Source organism: Haematobia irritans, chromosome 2 (assembly GCF_050003625.1).
Source record: "Haematobia irritans isolate KBUSLIRL chromosome 2, ASM5000362v1, whole genome shotgun sequence".
Classification (NCBI taxonomy): domain Eukaryota; kingdom Metazoa; phylum Arthropoda; class Insecta; order Diptera; family Muscidae; genus Haematobia; species Haematobia irritans.
Genome location: NC_134398.1, coordinates 53,063,778 through 53,081,728, shown reverse-complemented (window position 1 = coordinate 53,081,728; position 17,951 = coordinate 53,063,778). Strand labels below are relative to the sequence as shown.

Sequence of the window (17,951 nt, the reverse complement as noted above, 5' to 3'; positions counted from 1 at the left end):
AATTTGTGCAAAACAACAGCTGTTAGTTAAGTCAAAAGCAAAGTGAATCAAAAAAAACAAACAAACAAAAAGGCCACGAAAACCATTTCGACACTCACACAGCTTAATGGCCGACAATGAGCAAAGGAATTGACTCACAGGCACACACACACCCATATGCATCAACATGGGAAAACGACCTTCCTCCCACTATCAACACTAACTAACTAGGATATGACGAACAGAACACACAAAAACTCCACAAATAACGTTAGTCTCTTCTCTCAACACTCCTCTCAAAGGTAACTCTAACAGAATACATTTACATACAAATGGACTCGGATGACGTTTCTTTTTTTGTTCTCGAGTCTTGTAATGGCGCACATTGGAAAGAACCAAGTACATACATACATCTTAATCTACCACACACCAACATATGTAAATAGAAAAAAATAGTCTTCATGCACTTTGCAACTTTAATATTGCATTTCAAGTGGACCCAAAAAGCAAAAAAACATGAAAGTTTAGAGGTTTGTTTTCTTTTTTTTTACTGCATTTTCTATATGAAGAAATAAAGAAATCTGCCTTACTTTTGAGATAGATATATTTTCGTATTTTCTTTAAGATCCTTTGAATTATTCAACGAGGTTCGCTTATAAATTTCCGAGATCACAGGTCATTTTACTACTTGTGATACAGTCACAATTAACATACATATATTTGGGATGAAATAATATTGAGAAACAAATGGCAATTTTATATATAAATTTTGCTATTATGCCCGGAATGTTTAGTTGCCCCCATCACCCAGCAGCCAAAGTGAACCCACCATGGGAGAAAATGTAGATTTGTAGGAATGAGAAAATGTAGAAAATGTGTATCAAAATATTTTTATATTTGCAATATGATACAAATAAGTTAATACTTTTTATTAAATTTTCTTCAATTTAATGAAAAGTATTAAACTTTAATTATTATTAAAAATAATAAATTTTTCGATTGCTAAAGAAAATTTCAATGTTTTTAAGCAAAAAATTAGCAATATAAGAAGTTCAAACCATATACAATTTAAATAAAATTTTCTCAATCTTGCCTTTTTCCGAGGGTTTCAAAAATAAAAAAATGCAGACAATATTGTCTTTGGCATATTTAATAAAATCTGACACCAAATACAATGTGGGAATTATTTAGAAATTTTTAATTTAACTAAAACAAAGAAAACTTTCTCAAAATTGGCAAAATTTAACTAAAATTAAATTATTTTCATGAACTAAACAAAAGATAAATCGCCTATAAAAATATGTGTATACTATTTTCTGAGGGTTTCGAAAAGAACAAAAATATCACCACTTATAATAGGGAAACTATTTAGAATATTTTAACTTACATATTCGACAATGTTGAACATATCACACTTTGTATGCAAGACGAGCATGCTAACCATTGAATCAGGGTGGCTTAATGAAGTTGTTTCTATAGAATTTTATATTATTTAAAGGACAAAACTTTTTCTCTTATTTAAAGGACGAATTCAAAACCTTTATATATGAAAAATGTGTCTTCTACATTAAGTAAAAGTGGTATTCGTATTTTAAGGACAAACACTATTTATAATAACGATGATATTTTATCTGAGTAAAAAAATTTATACTTGGCCTTTTGGTAAGCACAAACGTGAATATATTACTTATAATATTGATATGAAATTTGGCCCAGAAGTCCTGACAACTCATTATCCGGAAATGTAAAACTGGCGAAATTTAAAATTAAATAGAACATTTTGTCAAAATTTTATTTCTATAGAAAAATTTTTCAACATTCTTTTCCATGGAAAATTTTGTCAGAATTTTATTTCTATAGAAAAACTTTGTTAAAATTCTATTTCTATAGAAAATTTTGTCAAAATTGTATTTCTATAGAAAATTTGTTTATTCTATAGAAAATTGTGTCCACATTTTTGCCATGGAAAATTTTGTCAAAATTCTATTCTTAGAAAACTTTGTCAAAATTTTATTTCTATAGGAAATTTTGTCAAAATTTTATTTCTATAGAAAATTTTGTCAACATTTTTTCCACGGAAATTTTGTCAAAATTGTATTCTATAAAAAACGTTGTCAAAATTTTATTTCTATAGAAAATTCTGTAAAAGTTTTATTTCTATAGAAAATTTTGTCAAAACTTTATTTCTATAAAATATTTTGTCAATACTTTATTTCTATAGAAAATTTTGTCAAAGTTTATTGTATAGTAAATTTTTTCAAAACTTTATTTCTATAGAAAATTTTGTCAAAATTTTATTTCTATTAAAAATTAAAAAAAAAAAATATTTCTGTAGAAAATATTGTCAAAATTTTATTTCTTTAGAAAATATTGTCAGGATTTTATTTCTCTAGAAAATTTTGTTAAAATTTCATTTCTATAGAAAATTTTATTTCTATAGAAAATTTTCTCAAATTTTCATTTCTAAAGAAAATTTTGTTAAATTTTATTTCTATTGAAAATTTTGTCAAAATTTTGTTTCTATAGAAAAATTTGTCAAAATTGTATTTATTAAGAACATTTTGTCAAATTTCATTTCTATAGAAAATGTTATCAAAACTTTATTTCTATAGAAAATTTTATCAAAACTTTATTTCTATAGAAAATTTTTTCAAAAGTTTATTGTATAGTAAATTTTTTCAAAAGTTTATTGTATTTCCTTAGAAAATATTGTCAAAATTTTGTATCTATAGAAAATTTGTCAAAAGTTTTGTGAAAAGTTTATTTCTATAAAAAATTAAAAAAAAATGTTATTTCTTTAGAAAATTTTGTCAAAATTTTATTTCTATAGAAAATTAAAAAAAAATTATTTCTGTAGAAAATGTTGTCAAAATTTTATTTCTTCAGAAAATATTGTCAAGATTTTATTTCTCTAGAAAATTTTGTTAATATTTCATTTCTATAGAAAATTTTGTCAAAATTTTATTTCTATAGAAAATTTTCTCAAACTTTCATTTCTAAAGAAAATTTTGTTAAATTTTATTTCTATAGAAAATTTTGTCAAAAATTTGTTTCTATTGAAAAATTGGTCAAAATTGTATTTATTAAGAACATTTTGTCAAATTTCATTTCTATAGAAAATTTTATCAAAACTTTATTTCTATAGAAAATTTTATCAAAACTTTATTTCTATAGAAAATTTTGTCAAAAATTTATTGTATAGTAAATTTTGTCAAAAGTTTATTGTATTTCTTTAGAAAATATTGTCAAAATTTTATATCTATAGAAAATTTGTCAAAAGTTTTGTGAAAAGTTTATTTCTATAAAAAAATTTTATTTCTTTAGAAAATTTTGTCAAAATTTTATTTCTATAAAAAAATTTTCAACATTTTATTTCTATAGAAAATTTTGCCAAAATTTTATTTCTATTAAAAATTAAAAAAAAAAAATTATTTCTGTAGAAAATGTTGTCAAAATTTTATTTCTTTAGAAAATATTGTCAAGATTTTATTTCTCTAGAAAATTTTCTCAAATTTTCATTTCTAAAGAAAATTTTGTTAAATTTTATTTCTATAGAAAATTTTGTCAAAATGTTGTTTCTATAGAAAACTTTGTCAAAATTGTATTTATTAAGAACATTTTGTCAAATTTCATATCTATAGAAAATTTTATCAAAACTTTATTTCTATAGAAAATTTTATCAAAACTTTATTTCTATAGAAAATTTTGTCAAAAATTTATTGTATAGTAAATTTTGTCAAAAGTTTATTGTATTTCTTTAGAAAATATTGTCAAAATTTTATATCTATAGAAAATTTGTCAAAAGTTTTGTGCAAAGTTTATTTCTATAAAAAATTTTAAAAAATTTTATTTCTTTAGAAAATTTTGTCAAAATTTTATTTCTATAGAAAATTAAAAAAAAAATTATTTCTGTAGAAAATGTTGTCAAAATTTTATTTCTTCAGAAAATATTGTCAAGATTTTATTTCTCTAGAAAATTTTGTTAATATTTCATTTCTATAGAAAATTTTGTCAAAATTTTATTTCTATAGAAAATTTTCTCAAATTTTCATTTCTAAAGAAAATTTTGTTAAATTTTATTTCTATAGAAAATTTTGTCAAAATGTTGCTTCTATAGAAAACTTTGTCAAAATTGTATTTATTAAGAACATTTTGTCAAATTTCATTTCTATAGAAAATTTTATCAAAACTTTATTTCTATAGAAAATTTTATCAAAACTTTATTTCTATAGAAAATGTTGTCAAAATTTTATTTCTATATAAAGTAACTCTTCGTTGAGGAGGAGTATTTGAAAAATCTACCAAAACGTGTTTCTTTTTGCAGTGTAAAAATGATTTGCCTCCCATTATATGCCACTTTCGTTTTTCGTCCCTTAATAAGTAGTCAATGTCTTCGCTAGGGATATCCATTTTATTTACAAAATTCCTTTAAATTTTACTTAACATTTCTTTACATCAAAGAAATGTGTAACAAATAAAGATTACATTCTTTATAATAGATACTTTTCAGTGTACATATATATTATTACAATTTGACTTGCAAGTAAATTTTTATCTCTATGCATTGTAGACCACTGTGCATCTATTGTAATTCTCTTATCTGTGGTTTGCATAGTATTTCAAATATTGTCACTGCGTGCCTCGCTTAAGGAGGGAGCCCATCAAAAACTTTGCTGCTATTACTATTGTTGTTATTGTTGTTGTTGTCACTGTTGCGCGTTGCCTTTTTTGGTTTGTTGTTGGTGTTACACTTATACATATCTATTGTTGATAACGATTTCCATGTTGTTGTATTCTATTTACACAAAGACCACTCCCCGAATATTGCAAAAAGTCAAAAGAGATAGAACGACAGAAAAAAAACCCCTATCGAGTACAAGCAAAAACATACAAACAAATCCAAATAGAAATAGCTTTACACTCGAGCAAAACTCATACAAGACGACAGATAACAAGCCAACAATAACAAAAACAACAAACCAAATAAACTCTCTCAACACACAGCTAGAAGTACACTCAACCTCAGCTCTCAGACAGCAGGAAAGTTATAGTGATATTCCACTCATGCGACGACAACCAATCCAGACAAAACATACCAACTTTTTGATATGCTACTGCTTTAACGCTTTGCGCTCTATACTCTATCAGGTGTTATTCTCGAATGTTGATAAGATGTGTGTGTGTGTGTGTCTGCTTGTGTTTCTACATTCATATGATTCTGATCTGAGAGTGAGAGAAGTTATCTCATATTTACGATTCTCATTTAATGTTATTTCCCTCGTTATTCTCTTAATCCATGTTTTTTTTTAACAACAGCATATGGCTAAATCTGCACAATTGGAAACGGAAATGTAAACTGTCTTACACACAGGGACACACATGTATACTCACCTAGAATTACTGGAGAATTTTTTGCCAACCACCATCAACTGTGTCGTACTTCCAATTGGAAAGTACCTTTACAACAAAGGCAAATACCCAAACGTAGCTGTCTGCAAATTGTGTTGTTTAAGGGTAGATTGTTGGTTGGACTGTCTGGTTTGTCTCCGTCTTGTGTTTGTGATTATTTGTGTTGATACGCATAGCGAACGTCAGTGTGTCTGTGCGTATGAGTGCTTTTTTAAATGTCTCCATTGCCATAGTGGTCTTGTGTGTGTGAACCGCAGACGCACTAACAATCAGTCGAGTCCAACCAAAACGTAAAGCAAAACCCTAGAATAAGAACAGCCACCACTATCAGGAAGGGGAAAGACGAACATTTTACAATGGTGTTACCACCCCTAAAAGCACATTTACGAGACTGTGACAACGACATTGACGGCAGCGACCACGTTATCGTCTCTGCTCTGTTGTATTGTTGTCATCTGTTTGGCGAATACACTTGCGCCCAACCCCACAACCACCAATACCACAATAACAAGGGGTACGCTCTCGGTTTGTCCGTTGCGTATGCATTCCAACCAGACACTTGCTCTCCACCTTTTTCCCAATCAGTCGAAATCGCAACGTGAAACAGTGATACCATCCGTGATACGAGCGCGGGCCATCTACACGCCATACGCAAAAACATACAACAACGGAATTTTTTCGTTCGTTCGTTCGTTTTTTTCCCAGCAAACTTTAAGCCACAAAATAATACTGAAAAAAAAAAGAAAATATAACCGCGGCATTATCAAAAAATTAAGTGGAAAAAAAAGATAAGCCTCTAAGAAATATTTAAGGAAAATCATAATAAAAACAAAAACAAATGATAAAGGCGTGTAAAGTAAAATAAAGCAAAAAAATACAAAAAAACCAGCTCGGACTTCGTTAATCATAGCAAATAGAATAGAATTCGATATATCTACGAAAACGAAAATTCTTGAATTTTTTATATATCTAAAAGGAAACTTAAAATATTTTTAACCAAAAGAAAAATAATTAAAACAAAATAAAGTGCTATTAGAAAAAAACCAACATATATTTGCAACTTATATGCATTAACATGCCTATCAGTGTTGTGTTCATTTCACCGCCATTGTAGCAGAATTTTCATATTTAAATATTAGAGTTGCATCATTTTTCGTGCTGTTTGTTTTTTTTTATACCACCAACCACCGTCGGTGCTGTTTGTTGCTATAGGGAGAGAGCATGGAACTTTTGAAACTAATGATGTTTAAAAGTGACTTTTTGTCCAGTAGTGCCAGTGATAAATGTGATGATCGTATACCGCCTATAAATCTAAGTCAATTGCCAGAGTTTTTATTGTGTAAGTGTTTAAGTAAAAAGTGCCCAAAAGGATTAAAATCGTATCATCATAGACATCAAGAGAATCTTAAAAGGATTAAAACAAGGATTAACTCTACATAAGGATATTGTTGTGTTTTTTTACAAATGCTAAAGTCAACAACAGATGTTGCCGCCGCTAAAATGCTTTCAACACTATTTGAGATTAAAAGCATCTCTTGAGATTTAAGATCCTTTTTCTTGGTTTTGCTACAAAAGAAAGACAGAAAATTTCTGAAAATGGAATACCATTCAGAGTGGACACACAGGGTCCCCTAATATTTTGACCTTAGGTTATGTTAGATATAGTGCCAGCCACATACCACAGCTGGTGTACTTTTCTCTTATCAATGAGTACTGACCAAATCTGGGATAAGCTCAATAACCAGGGACCTCGCGCTTCCAAGCAAAAAAATACTTCAGCAGTACGAGTTTAGTTGCGCTTTTTGGTATACAATAAAGTAGGCAGTGTATCCACACTGCATGAATCGGTGGCAATAACGTTAACGAGTAATCAAACTAGTTTATTACCATTCGTTTACGTTATTGCAACCAATTCATGCGGTATATATGCATGAAAGGTAGTGCTGTTTTCCTTCATGCCAACAATGCTATACTCAAGATTTTATATCACTTCTGTGCAATTTTCTATTAAATTGAACATAGCTGATAGCGCTATGTAGAAGCTGCTATAAATCGGGACATCGTCCACAAAAATCAGCGCTGATTCGGTTGTTTTGTAAGCAGTTGGTACTGTCTTTCTCCCTTACCTGCTGAAATAGTGCTCCATTTTTTTGCTGGGTTATAGCCGAGTCCGAACGTTGGTTCACAGTATGCCGAAACCACTAGGAGAAGCTTTAATATACTAAGAAATTTCACAAGCACGCCGAAAAACTTGTTGGGGTTTAATCGAAACTGGGATTTAACCCCCGACCCATTGTATGAAAGGCGGGCATGCTAATCATTGGGAGGTAAACTCTTAAGAGAGGTTAATTCTAATGATGCATTACCATAATATGCTTCATTAAAATTTTCCACTTTTGAGATGTGGCCGCTTTTCAGAGTGTTCAAATTTGAGAGGTTTCACACTATTCTATTTTTTATAAGATCATATGGAAAATGTTCTTTTTGGATCCGGAAGTGGTGCAAAATTGGCACAGAAGCGATGAATTTAACATGACCTTGTCACAGGATGGATATCCACCATTTCAACAGCCGTTGCACTGAATTTGCATTATTTCTTTAGGTGTGATCCGAATCCTGTGTTTTGGATACACTGAAGAAATATTGTCCTAAGACCAAAGATTTCATGTACTTAAAATACGAATGCGTTTTTTTTGCTTAGCATAGAAGACGCATTTCCCTGATATAAAGTGTTTTTCTTTATCCGAAAGATGAACTTTTCTATAAAGTCGTTTTTTCCTTATAATTAAGTGATTCAAATTAAAACTCGGTATCTTAAAATGAAAGAAAATTTTGTTCGACTACTATCAACTTGTCTTTAATAATTGTGAAAAATTCTTCACAATTAAAGAAATTGTCTATAGATTAAGACAACAAATTGTCTTTTTGCATCTTGACAACAAAGCAAAAAAGCATTTAAAAATAAGGGACGTTTTTCAACACTTTATTTTAATAGCATAATATCTACTTGAAGACGAGTCTGAATTTGAAAACTTAAGTTGTCGTTAACACGTTTTTAAAGGACTTTAATTGCACATGAAGAAAAAAACAGAAAAACGAATAAATTAAAATTTGCTGACTAGCATCAAGTATGCAAAACTTAAATTTAAAAGACAATTCTGTATTAAAAGTATCCTTACTCCAATTCTCTGCTTCTTTGGCTCGAAATCAATACCAAAATCATTAGAGTAAAGACAAAATCTTTGGAACCGGCCATGCTTTTTTCAGTGTATAAATTAAACAAATTTTGTGATATTTTGCAAAAAAAAAATTATAACTTTTTAAGATTTTTAATGCATTCTAAAGCTTCAAACGTTTCAAAAATTTGACATCAAATATTTTAACAAATTCGCAATTTTTCTAGAATGGATTTAGAATTTCTTTCGACAAAATTTAATTTTATTAATTGAAACAAAAAATTTAAAATTTCCCATTAAAAATATGTGAAAAAAGGGTATTAAACAAATTTGATTTAAAAAAAACTTCCTTTGTAGTTAAAATAAAGCACATCTTTTCGAGAACATATTTGGAAGTACTTTTAAAGTTATGCATTTAGAACAACTTCCAATTTTTTTTTTGCTGGGTGACTAAGTCTTAAACTGTTTTACATCTTATGTTCAAAAAAAAGTTAGCATAGGCAATTAACACTATATTAAGGACAATTTTATTTAAAATAAAGAAATTTCAATGAAAAAAACAGTTCAAAATGTTTGCTTTAAAAATTGTTTTCTTAAATTTTTCTAAATTTAGGACACGAATTTTTGAAATTGGCATTACTCCGTTAAAGTCGGCAGATTTCACTTAAATTAAAGAAAGCCAATTTTTGTTTAAGGAAATAATATTTTTATCAAGTATTAAAAAAGATTCAAAAATAAGCTAATATTTATTTTAAGTATTTTCTATCTTTGATTTAGAGTTTTTGTGAAATTTGTAAAATTTTTTTTTGCTTTGGATTGTTTATTTGGATTTGTACACTGACATTTATTTCTACACGAATACCTTTGCTGATATAGCGGCAAAAGAGACAGAAAATTCGATAAATGAGATATGTACCGTAATTATAATTTTAATTTTATAAAGCCTGGATTTAAAGTTCCCCAAAACCAATCTTCATTTTAAAGAAGACACATCTTTGGCTCGGAAGCAATACCACAATCCATAGGGAAGGTCAAAATCTTTAAATTCAAGTAAAAATTTTGTTGAGTGCAGTGAAGATCTATCTGCCTCTTTCCACCTCCAATTAAGTTCAGAACAGAAAACAATCCATCGTTAAACTGCCTCTAAATTTAGCAAATTTTTTATTGCAAAAAAACTAATTTTTTTTTGTTTAATTTATTATTTTTTGTTCGAAACTACAATGTCCCCTACACTGAGAAAAATATTGTCGTGAGGCTAAAAATTTCATGTCCTTGAAATACGAATGCGGTTTTTTCTTCGCATAGAAGACGCATTTCTCTGATATAAAGTTTTTTTCTCTGTCCAAAAGACGATAAACTTTTCTATAAAGCATTTTTCTTTATAATTACGTGATTCACCTTAAAAATTGGTATCTTAAAATGAAAGAAAAGTTTGTTTGACTAAGGTCAACTTGTCTTTAATAATTGTGAAAAATTCTTTAAAATTTGTGAAATTGTCTTTAAATTTGTTGTCTTTATGCATCTTGACAACAAAGCAAAAAATCGTTTACAATTAAGAGAGGGTTTTCCACACTTTATTTTAAAGACACGTTCCTAAAGAACTTTAATAGCGCATGGAAAAAATAGAAAAAGCGAACAAACTAAAATTTGTTACCTAAATTAAATTTAAAATGCATATTTGTCTTAAAAATGCAATTCTCCTCTTCTTTGGCTTGGAATCAATGCTAAAATCATTAGTGTAAAAACAAAATCTTTATAGCCCGGCATGCTTTTTTCGGTATATGCCAAGGTCATTATTTGCCGCCAATAAGTAATTCTTTTATTTTATTTATTTATTGTTTTTTTTTTTCTTTTATGAGAATGTTTATTTTTTTATATTTTCCTGTAATTATTGGTAGTTAAAAACAAACCAAATATTTGCATTATTGTTTATTTCAACAACGCATTGTGGAAATGTCAAAAAGTGGAATATGCAGATCTGTTCGAGAAAAAATTCGAGCAAAATTTTTACGAATTCGAATTTTGCCATCTTTTACGCCAAGCAAAATTCGCATTCGTATTTTAGGGACATGAAATCTTTGGTCTCACGATGTTTTCTTAATTAAAAAAAAAAAACGTAAAGCAAAGATCAAACAAACAACAAAGTTGCCATATTGTGAGCATAAATTGCATTGTGATTCTCACGAAAGTGCAAACACGAAAATTTAATCCAATGTTGCCAGTATTGGGGATTTTTCCTCAAATCGGGGATATTTTTTTGTGGATGGGGACAACATTTTTGAGTTGGGGACTTGGGGATTTGGTGTGGAATTTCCACAAATTTGGGGATTTTTGTGATGAGTTTTCGAAATCTGTTCAATATAATAAATAAGATTAAGAATTATGGTTTATATGAAATTCTTTACTTCTACATGCTTAAAAAAGGCTTAAATAAGTACAGAGAATCTTCAAAATATAAAAAAAACGTTCCTCCTCTTTATTGAACGGCATTTATATTAGAATTTCCTCTGTTTCCTAAGAAATTTATTACTATTGTGAATTTTTTTCATAATGATTCATCTGCGTACATCACTGATTTGGATGATATTTTGAGCACCCACCTCCTGTGTTGAAATCTTCATATTTTTGTAACTCGCAAACTCGTATAACAAAAATTGCATATTTTTCAAATTTTTATTTTTTACGGATTTTCGACAGCAGAGTCTAATTCTTTACTTTTTTTCAAAAGAACTTGCAAAAAAATTATTGGGGATTTTTGTAGGAAATTTTAAATTAAATTGGGGATTTTTAGGGATGAAAGCGTTCCATTTCGGCGATAAGAGGCCGGAAAATACTGGCAACACTGATCTAATCCACACGATTTCTCACCAAATAGTTTACTTTTTAATTCTCTGTTAGTTCATGGAATTATTGCGTTTTAAGAAAGTTTCCATGACTTTAACAATTGTTTGCGTACGTAGATTACCTTAACTTAAGCAGAAGAAAAAATTATATACAATTGAAGTATAAAGATGAACTAGATTCGACACGAATCCCTAAAAATAGTTCAGAATTCCTTAATATTTGTAAATTTGACCAATAATGCGTCCATCATGAACTTCGTATGACACTAAATACATTTAAGCAATTTTGAACTCCCATTTTTTTTCTTCAAACTATGAAATTTTCTTTACTATGTGAAAAATAATAATTTTGTATAATAAATTTTCTTAAATGTGTCGAAAATTTTTTACTTATTTTTGCGAAATTGGCGCGACATATCCGTTTATCAGTCAAATTTTTCTACAATTAATCAAATTTTTCTACAATTAACTAACATTTTCTTTCCTGGTGGGTTCACTGTTTTTTCAGTGTAGTTGGTCGTTTTAAGCGAAATGTTTAATTTAGGATACTTAATATTTGCAACAAAGCATTGAAAAGTAAAAAAAAAACATTGAAAATAAAATTAACTATTTCAACTCAGTGGATATTTAAGCCATATTGTTTTTTTTTTCACTTCCATTTTTTTAATTGGTTGTTAATTTTACATTACGTGAAAGACAAAAGAAAATAATACATTAAAATATTTAATAACAAATCTGTTGGTGAGATTTTAACCTGCATTCTTTGATTTTTTTATTCATAATAATAAATAACAGAACATTTGAATTGACATTTATAATTTTGATATTTCATATTCATGAATGTTTTGTTATGCTGTGAACGTACCCATGTTTAAGTCATAGTACCCTAAAAAAGTTAAACCACATGAAAGATATTGCAGGTTAAGTTAAGAAATGTTTAACTAAATCATATTACAAGCGCCGATATGATAACAATAAAACGATATTCTTTTATAAATTCAAGAAAATTTTTGGACATTTTGGATTTTCATTAAAATGTAAGCGAAGCATAGGGATGCTGAAATTGAGTAAAATGTAGAATGCTACTTCCAGAAGCTCTTCTAATAAAGGAGTATTATAAAATCAACATTAGTGTGTAAATATAACCATTGCGATAGGCGGCAGGCGAAACATTTTCTCCGCAACGTCAAATACAACAAGCTTCTCGGCGAAAATTTTTAATAGTCAATATGACTTTTTAATATTTAATAAAGGAGTTGAATCAAAACGCACTGAAAAAAAGCATGTCCGGTTCCAAAGATTTTGTCTTTTCCTTAAAAAATTTGGTATTGATTCCGAGCCAAAGAAGCGGAGAATACAAGTAAGGATATTTTTAGGACACAATTCTCTTTTAAATTTGGGTTTTGTGTACTTGCTTCTAGGAAGCAAATTTTATCTTTAATTTTACAATTATTATTCGAGCTTAATGGACAATTTTAGATTAAGGAACTTTTTATTAATGAGTCATTGAAAAGAAAACGCCAGATGCAAATCTATACCCGCCTATACCGTACATGTTTCGGTTCGGGCGAATGAACCTTTCCACAGTCTTCAGTATAGATCTGGCTGGGATAGATAACTCAATTTTGGGCCCTTTCGGTATCAGGCTAACATGAAAAATAATAAGCAAATTTTAATTTTTCGCTTTTTCAGATTTTTTCTTCATATGCTATCAAAGTATTTTAAAAACGAGTTAACGACAACTTTATTTTTAAAATTAAGACTTGACTTCCCTTAAAAATTATGCTGTGTTTCAAGTGAAAAACGTTGAGAAACATGTCCTATATTTGAACGATTTTTTGCTTTGTAGTCAAGATGCAAAAAGACAACAAATTTAAAGACAATTTCATTAATTTTAAAGAATTTTTCTGAATTATAAAAGTCAAGTTGACTAGCCCAAAAAAATTCTCTTTTATGTTATGGTACCAAATTTTAAGGCAAATCACTTAATTGTAAGGACAATACGACTTTATTGAAAAGTTTATCGACTTTTAGGCTAGGAAAAAAAAGTTTATATTAGAGAAATCCGTTTTCTATGCTAAGAAAAAATTGCATTTGTATTTTAAGGACATGAAATCTTTGGTTAAAATTTTAAAATATTTAAATTAAAACAAGTTGTTACTTTCAAGTATCTGTTTTAAAGTGGGTTCTGTTTGTATGTTACTTGAAAATCTCTTCTTATTAAATCGAAAAAAGAGAATAAAATTCTATAAAAGAGATCTGTATGTACTCTGAAAAACAGAATGCCCGGTTCCAAAGATCTTGTTTTTACACTAATGATGTTGGTATTGATTCCGAGCCAAAGAAGCGGAGAATAGTCAGGATACTTTTAGGACAGAAATATCTTTTAAATTTAGCTTTCACGTACTTGATTCTAGGAAACAAATTTTAAATTATTCGTTTTTTTTTTGGATTTTTTTCTTCATGTGCTATTAAAGTCCTTTAAAAACGTGTCAATCAAAATTATTAAAATTTTATTTCTATAGAAAATTTGGCCAACATTGTATTTCTATAGAAAATTTTTGCAAAATTTTACTTCCATAAAAAATTTTGTAAAAATTGTAGTTCTATATTGGCGTTGTCTTTTCAATGGCTCTATTAACCATGTTCCTTAATCTATATCTCCCCAGCAAAAACTCTCATTACCCGGTAATCTTGTAGGTAACCCCAATCAAAAAGAAATAACCACTTATAAATTGGAATCGTTTCGGATTAAATTTACATACGCATGTCCTACGAGGAAAGTACTTCACCCCAAGCATACCTTCGGCCATGAAATAAGTAGTGCATTTGGAGCATATGTTCACCTAATATGTAATCACTTATTTGTAGATATACAAAAGTTTGTAAAATAACCACTTATTCCCCGATTACATTGGATCAAAATACGCCGAGTAATGCTGTAAGATGAACAATACTTGAGTAGGAACCAATATTGTAGAAATAAAAAATCAAAAAAATTATATAGTTGTCTTTAGTGAGATGTTTAAAATGAAATTGGATTAAAGACCGAGGGTATCTTGTTATTTTCTTATAAGAAAAGTAATTTCTTTCGACTTGCGATTCCGAATATTAGAACATGGGGTAATATATTCATTTAAGTAAAATTAAACGTGAACTAAATTCACGCTTAAAATGGAAATAAAAATTGGTTGTTTAAAGTATTTATTTAATATAATATGGTATGTATTTAAAACACAATTATTATGAATTATTTATGAAGAATACTCCTAAATGAAAAATCTTCAGAATTACCGTTACATATTCTGTTTCATATAATTTTTATATTTTATTAAGTTATTAACAGCCAACTGCATTACATTTTGAGAATTATCAAATAGTACCGGGAAGTATTTATTATTGTCATTATAACTCACCGGATTGTAATGCAACGTGTAATGACACTTTTACTATTGGTAATGCAAATTGTAATGAGATGTGTTTACCTAGTTTTTGCTGGGTCTCCATAAAGCTCGAAAAATAATTGTATAATTAGATAAAATTCATTTGGACGTCAATTGCATGTTTCGGTATCAGGCTAACATGAAATATACACTGAAAAAAAAGCATGCCCGGTTCCAAAGATTTTATCTTTACTTTAAAAAATTTGGTATTGATTCCGAGCCAATGAAGCGGAGAATACAAGTAAGGATACTTTTAAGACACACTTCTCTTTTAAATTTGGGTTTTGTGTACTTGCTTCTAAGAAGCAAATTTTAATTTTTCGCTTTCTCATCTTTTTTTTCTTCATATGCTATCAAAGTCCTTTAAAAACGAGTTAACGACAACTTTATTTTCCAAAATAAGACTCGACTTCCAGTAGAAATTATGCCAGGTTTCAAGTAAAAAACTTTAAATAAAAAAACTTAAAATAATGTTTTGAAAAACATGTCCTATATTTGAACGATTTTTTGCTTTGTAGTCAAGATAAAAAAGACAACTAATTTAAAGACAATTTCATTAAATTTAAAGAATATTTCTGAATTATTAAAGTCAAGTTGACCTTAGCCCAAAAATTTTTTGTTTCATGTTATGATACCCATTTTTAATTCAAATCACTTAATTATAAAGACAGTACGACTTCATTGAAAAGTTTATCGACTTTTGGACAAGAAAAAAAAACTTTATATTAGAGAAATGCGTCTTCTATGCTAAGCAAAATTTGCATTCGTATTTTAAAGACACAAAATCTTTGACCTCACGACAATATTTTTTTCAGTGTAATAAAAATTTTATTTCTATAGAAAATTTTGCAAACTTTTATTTCTATAGAAAATTTTGTCAAAATTTTATTTCTATAGAAAATTTTGTCAAAATTTTATTTCTATAGAAAATTTTGTCAAAATTTTATTTCTATAGGATATTTTGTCAAAATTTTATTTCTATAGAAAATTTTGTCAAATTTTTATTTCTATAGAATATTTTGTCAAAATTTTATTTCTATAGAAATTTTTGTCAAAATTTTATTTCCGCACTGAAAAAACAGTGAACCCACCGGGAAGAAAGCTTTCGGTTAATTTTAGAAAATTTTGAATACTTTTAGAAAATTTTAACTAAACAACAAACGCTGGCATCACGTCGTGGCATCATAAAAAAATATTTTTCGACAAATTCAAGAAAATTTATTAGACGTAAAGTTTTCTCACTTGTTAAAGAAAAATTTGAAGTTTGAAGGAAAAAAAATTTTAGTTAAAAATTGCAAGAATGTCTTTAGTGACATACGAAGTTCATGATGAACGCATTTGTAGTAAAATTTGCACATTTAAAGAAATACTGAACTATTTTGTGGAAGACACGAATTTAGTTAATCTTTATGCTTCATTTGTGTATATTTTTTCCCTCGGTTTTAGTTAATTTAACTATCGTACGCAAAATATTGTTAGAGTAAAGGGAACTTTCTCCAAACATAATAATTCCATGAACTAAAATAAAGTTAAATTGGCTTTAGTGAAATAGAGGGTTCACTTTTTTTTGAGTGCATAGAAAAAAATTTTTACAATATTAAAGACAAATTTCTTTAAAATAATATAATTTTTGGTTAAAATATAGTTTTAATGACGATGAGCTTTTACATTTTTGTCCGATAACGCTGTTTTTGTTATTTTTTTTGCTTAATAGCCGATGTTAGACCAATTCTTCTAAGCGCTCTTCGTGCTTTCCATCCACTTACGGGTTTATTTATTGCGGCAGCAGCTTGTTTTGGTGTTTTTGCCTTTTTATTAGCCAATAAACGTTCCATGGCTCGTTCATCTCTCTCCGTGAGAAAAGTTGGTCGCGATTTTTTACATCAAGCGGATTAGCATTTCTTCTTTTTCGTACTTGAAGCACCGTCCGGTAGCAAATCCTAAAGTTCTTGCTATATTCCGCGCTGACTCATTATTTTTTGTCATTTCGACAATTTGATTTTCCGTGGCAACCGATATTTTTCGCATTCTTCACTATTTGTATATTTTTGGCGGAAAAAATCAACAAGCGTGCACTAAAACTGTCAGACTTTGGCAAAAACTTATTTGTTTTGTTGATAGCACAACAACTCAAATAGCAATAAATAATCCATATCCCAGCAAAAAAAAGCGTCGCCAAAAAAGTAGTGAAAATGTTCTTTTTGGATCCGGAAGTGGTGCAATATTGGCGCAAAAGCGATGCATTTAACATGGGCTTGGCATAGGACAGATGTCCACCATTTCAACAGCCGTTGCACTGAATTTGCAAAAGTGTATTTATGATTTATCGGTCGAAAGATATGTATTAGAAATAAAGGAAAATTTGAATCAATTTTAAAAGTTTTCTACTTAGCAGTGGCGATTTTATAAGGAAAATGTGGGTATTTTGGCCATTTTTGCACAAATCGGAAAAACAAAACATATGGAAGCTATATCGAAATCTGAAACGATTTCAACCAAATTTGACATGCATACTTAGTATTTTAATTCTACTCCCTGCACGCAGAGAAGGAATATGATCACCGCAACATGTTTGAGGTAATCATATTCCTTCTAGAGGTGTGCACGTGACACGAAATTGTCGTGACTCACGAAAATTTTCGTGATTCGTGCGTGAGTCGTGAGTCACGCTCATGACAACAACGTGAGTGTGCGTGAGCGTGATTAACAAACCAAAATGTCGTGCGTGAGCGTGAGTCACGAAAATAATATCTTCGTGAGTGTGCGTGAGTAACGAATTACACTCACGAAAATATTCCTGCTCACCAACATAAAAAGCTTAAGAGTTATGGTGTTTTCTTTTCTGAAAAAAGTGCTTTGCCTTCATTTTGTCTGTACAGAATGCGCATTTTTAAAATGTTACCAGAAACCTAAAAAAATGCTATCATTTCAGCGGGCAGAAAAGAATTCAAAGAAGGAAACAGGGCAATCGCAGCACTCTCGTTTGTTGGCAGTGCTGAAAATGCCCGTAATTTGCCTCTATGGGTGGCGCTATTTTCACAACAGAATTCGAAGCCTTTTCGCACTTTTGCCTGTTTTTTTAGAAAAGAACCTAAAGAGTA

The 17,951-nt window shown here is 28.9% G+C and overlaps 1 protein-coding gene across 1 annotated transcript in view; it reads left to right on the top strand.

The window, feature by feature from the left end:
• Positions 1–6,012: 6,012 nt before the first annotated feature.
• The window catches only part of Lim3 (Lim3 homeobox protein), a 31,901-nt gene continuing 19,962 nt past the window's right edge, over positions 6,013–17,951 (top strand). Inside the window, exon 1 of the mRNA XM_075294139.1 lies at positions 6,013–6,727. Within this exon, the coding sequence (XP_075150254.1) occupies positions 6,610–6,727 (118 nt within the window). The 5' untranslated portion in view covers positions 6,013–6,609. The remainder of the gene's footprint in view (positions 6,728–17,951) is intronic.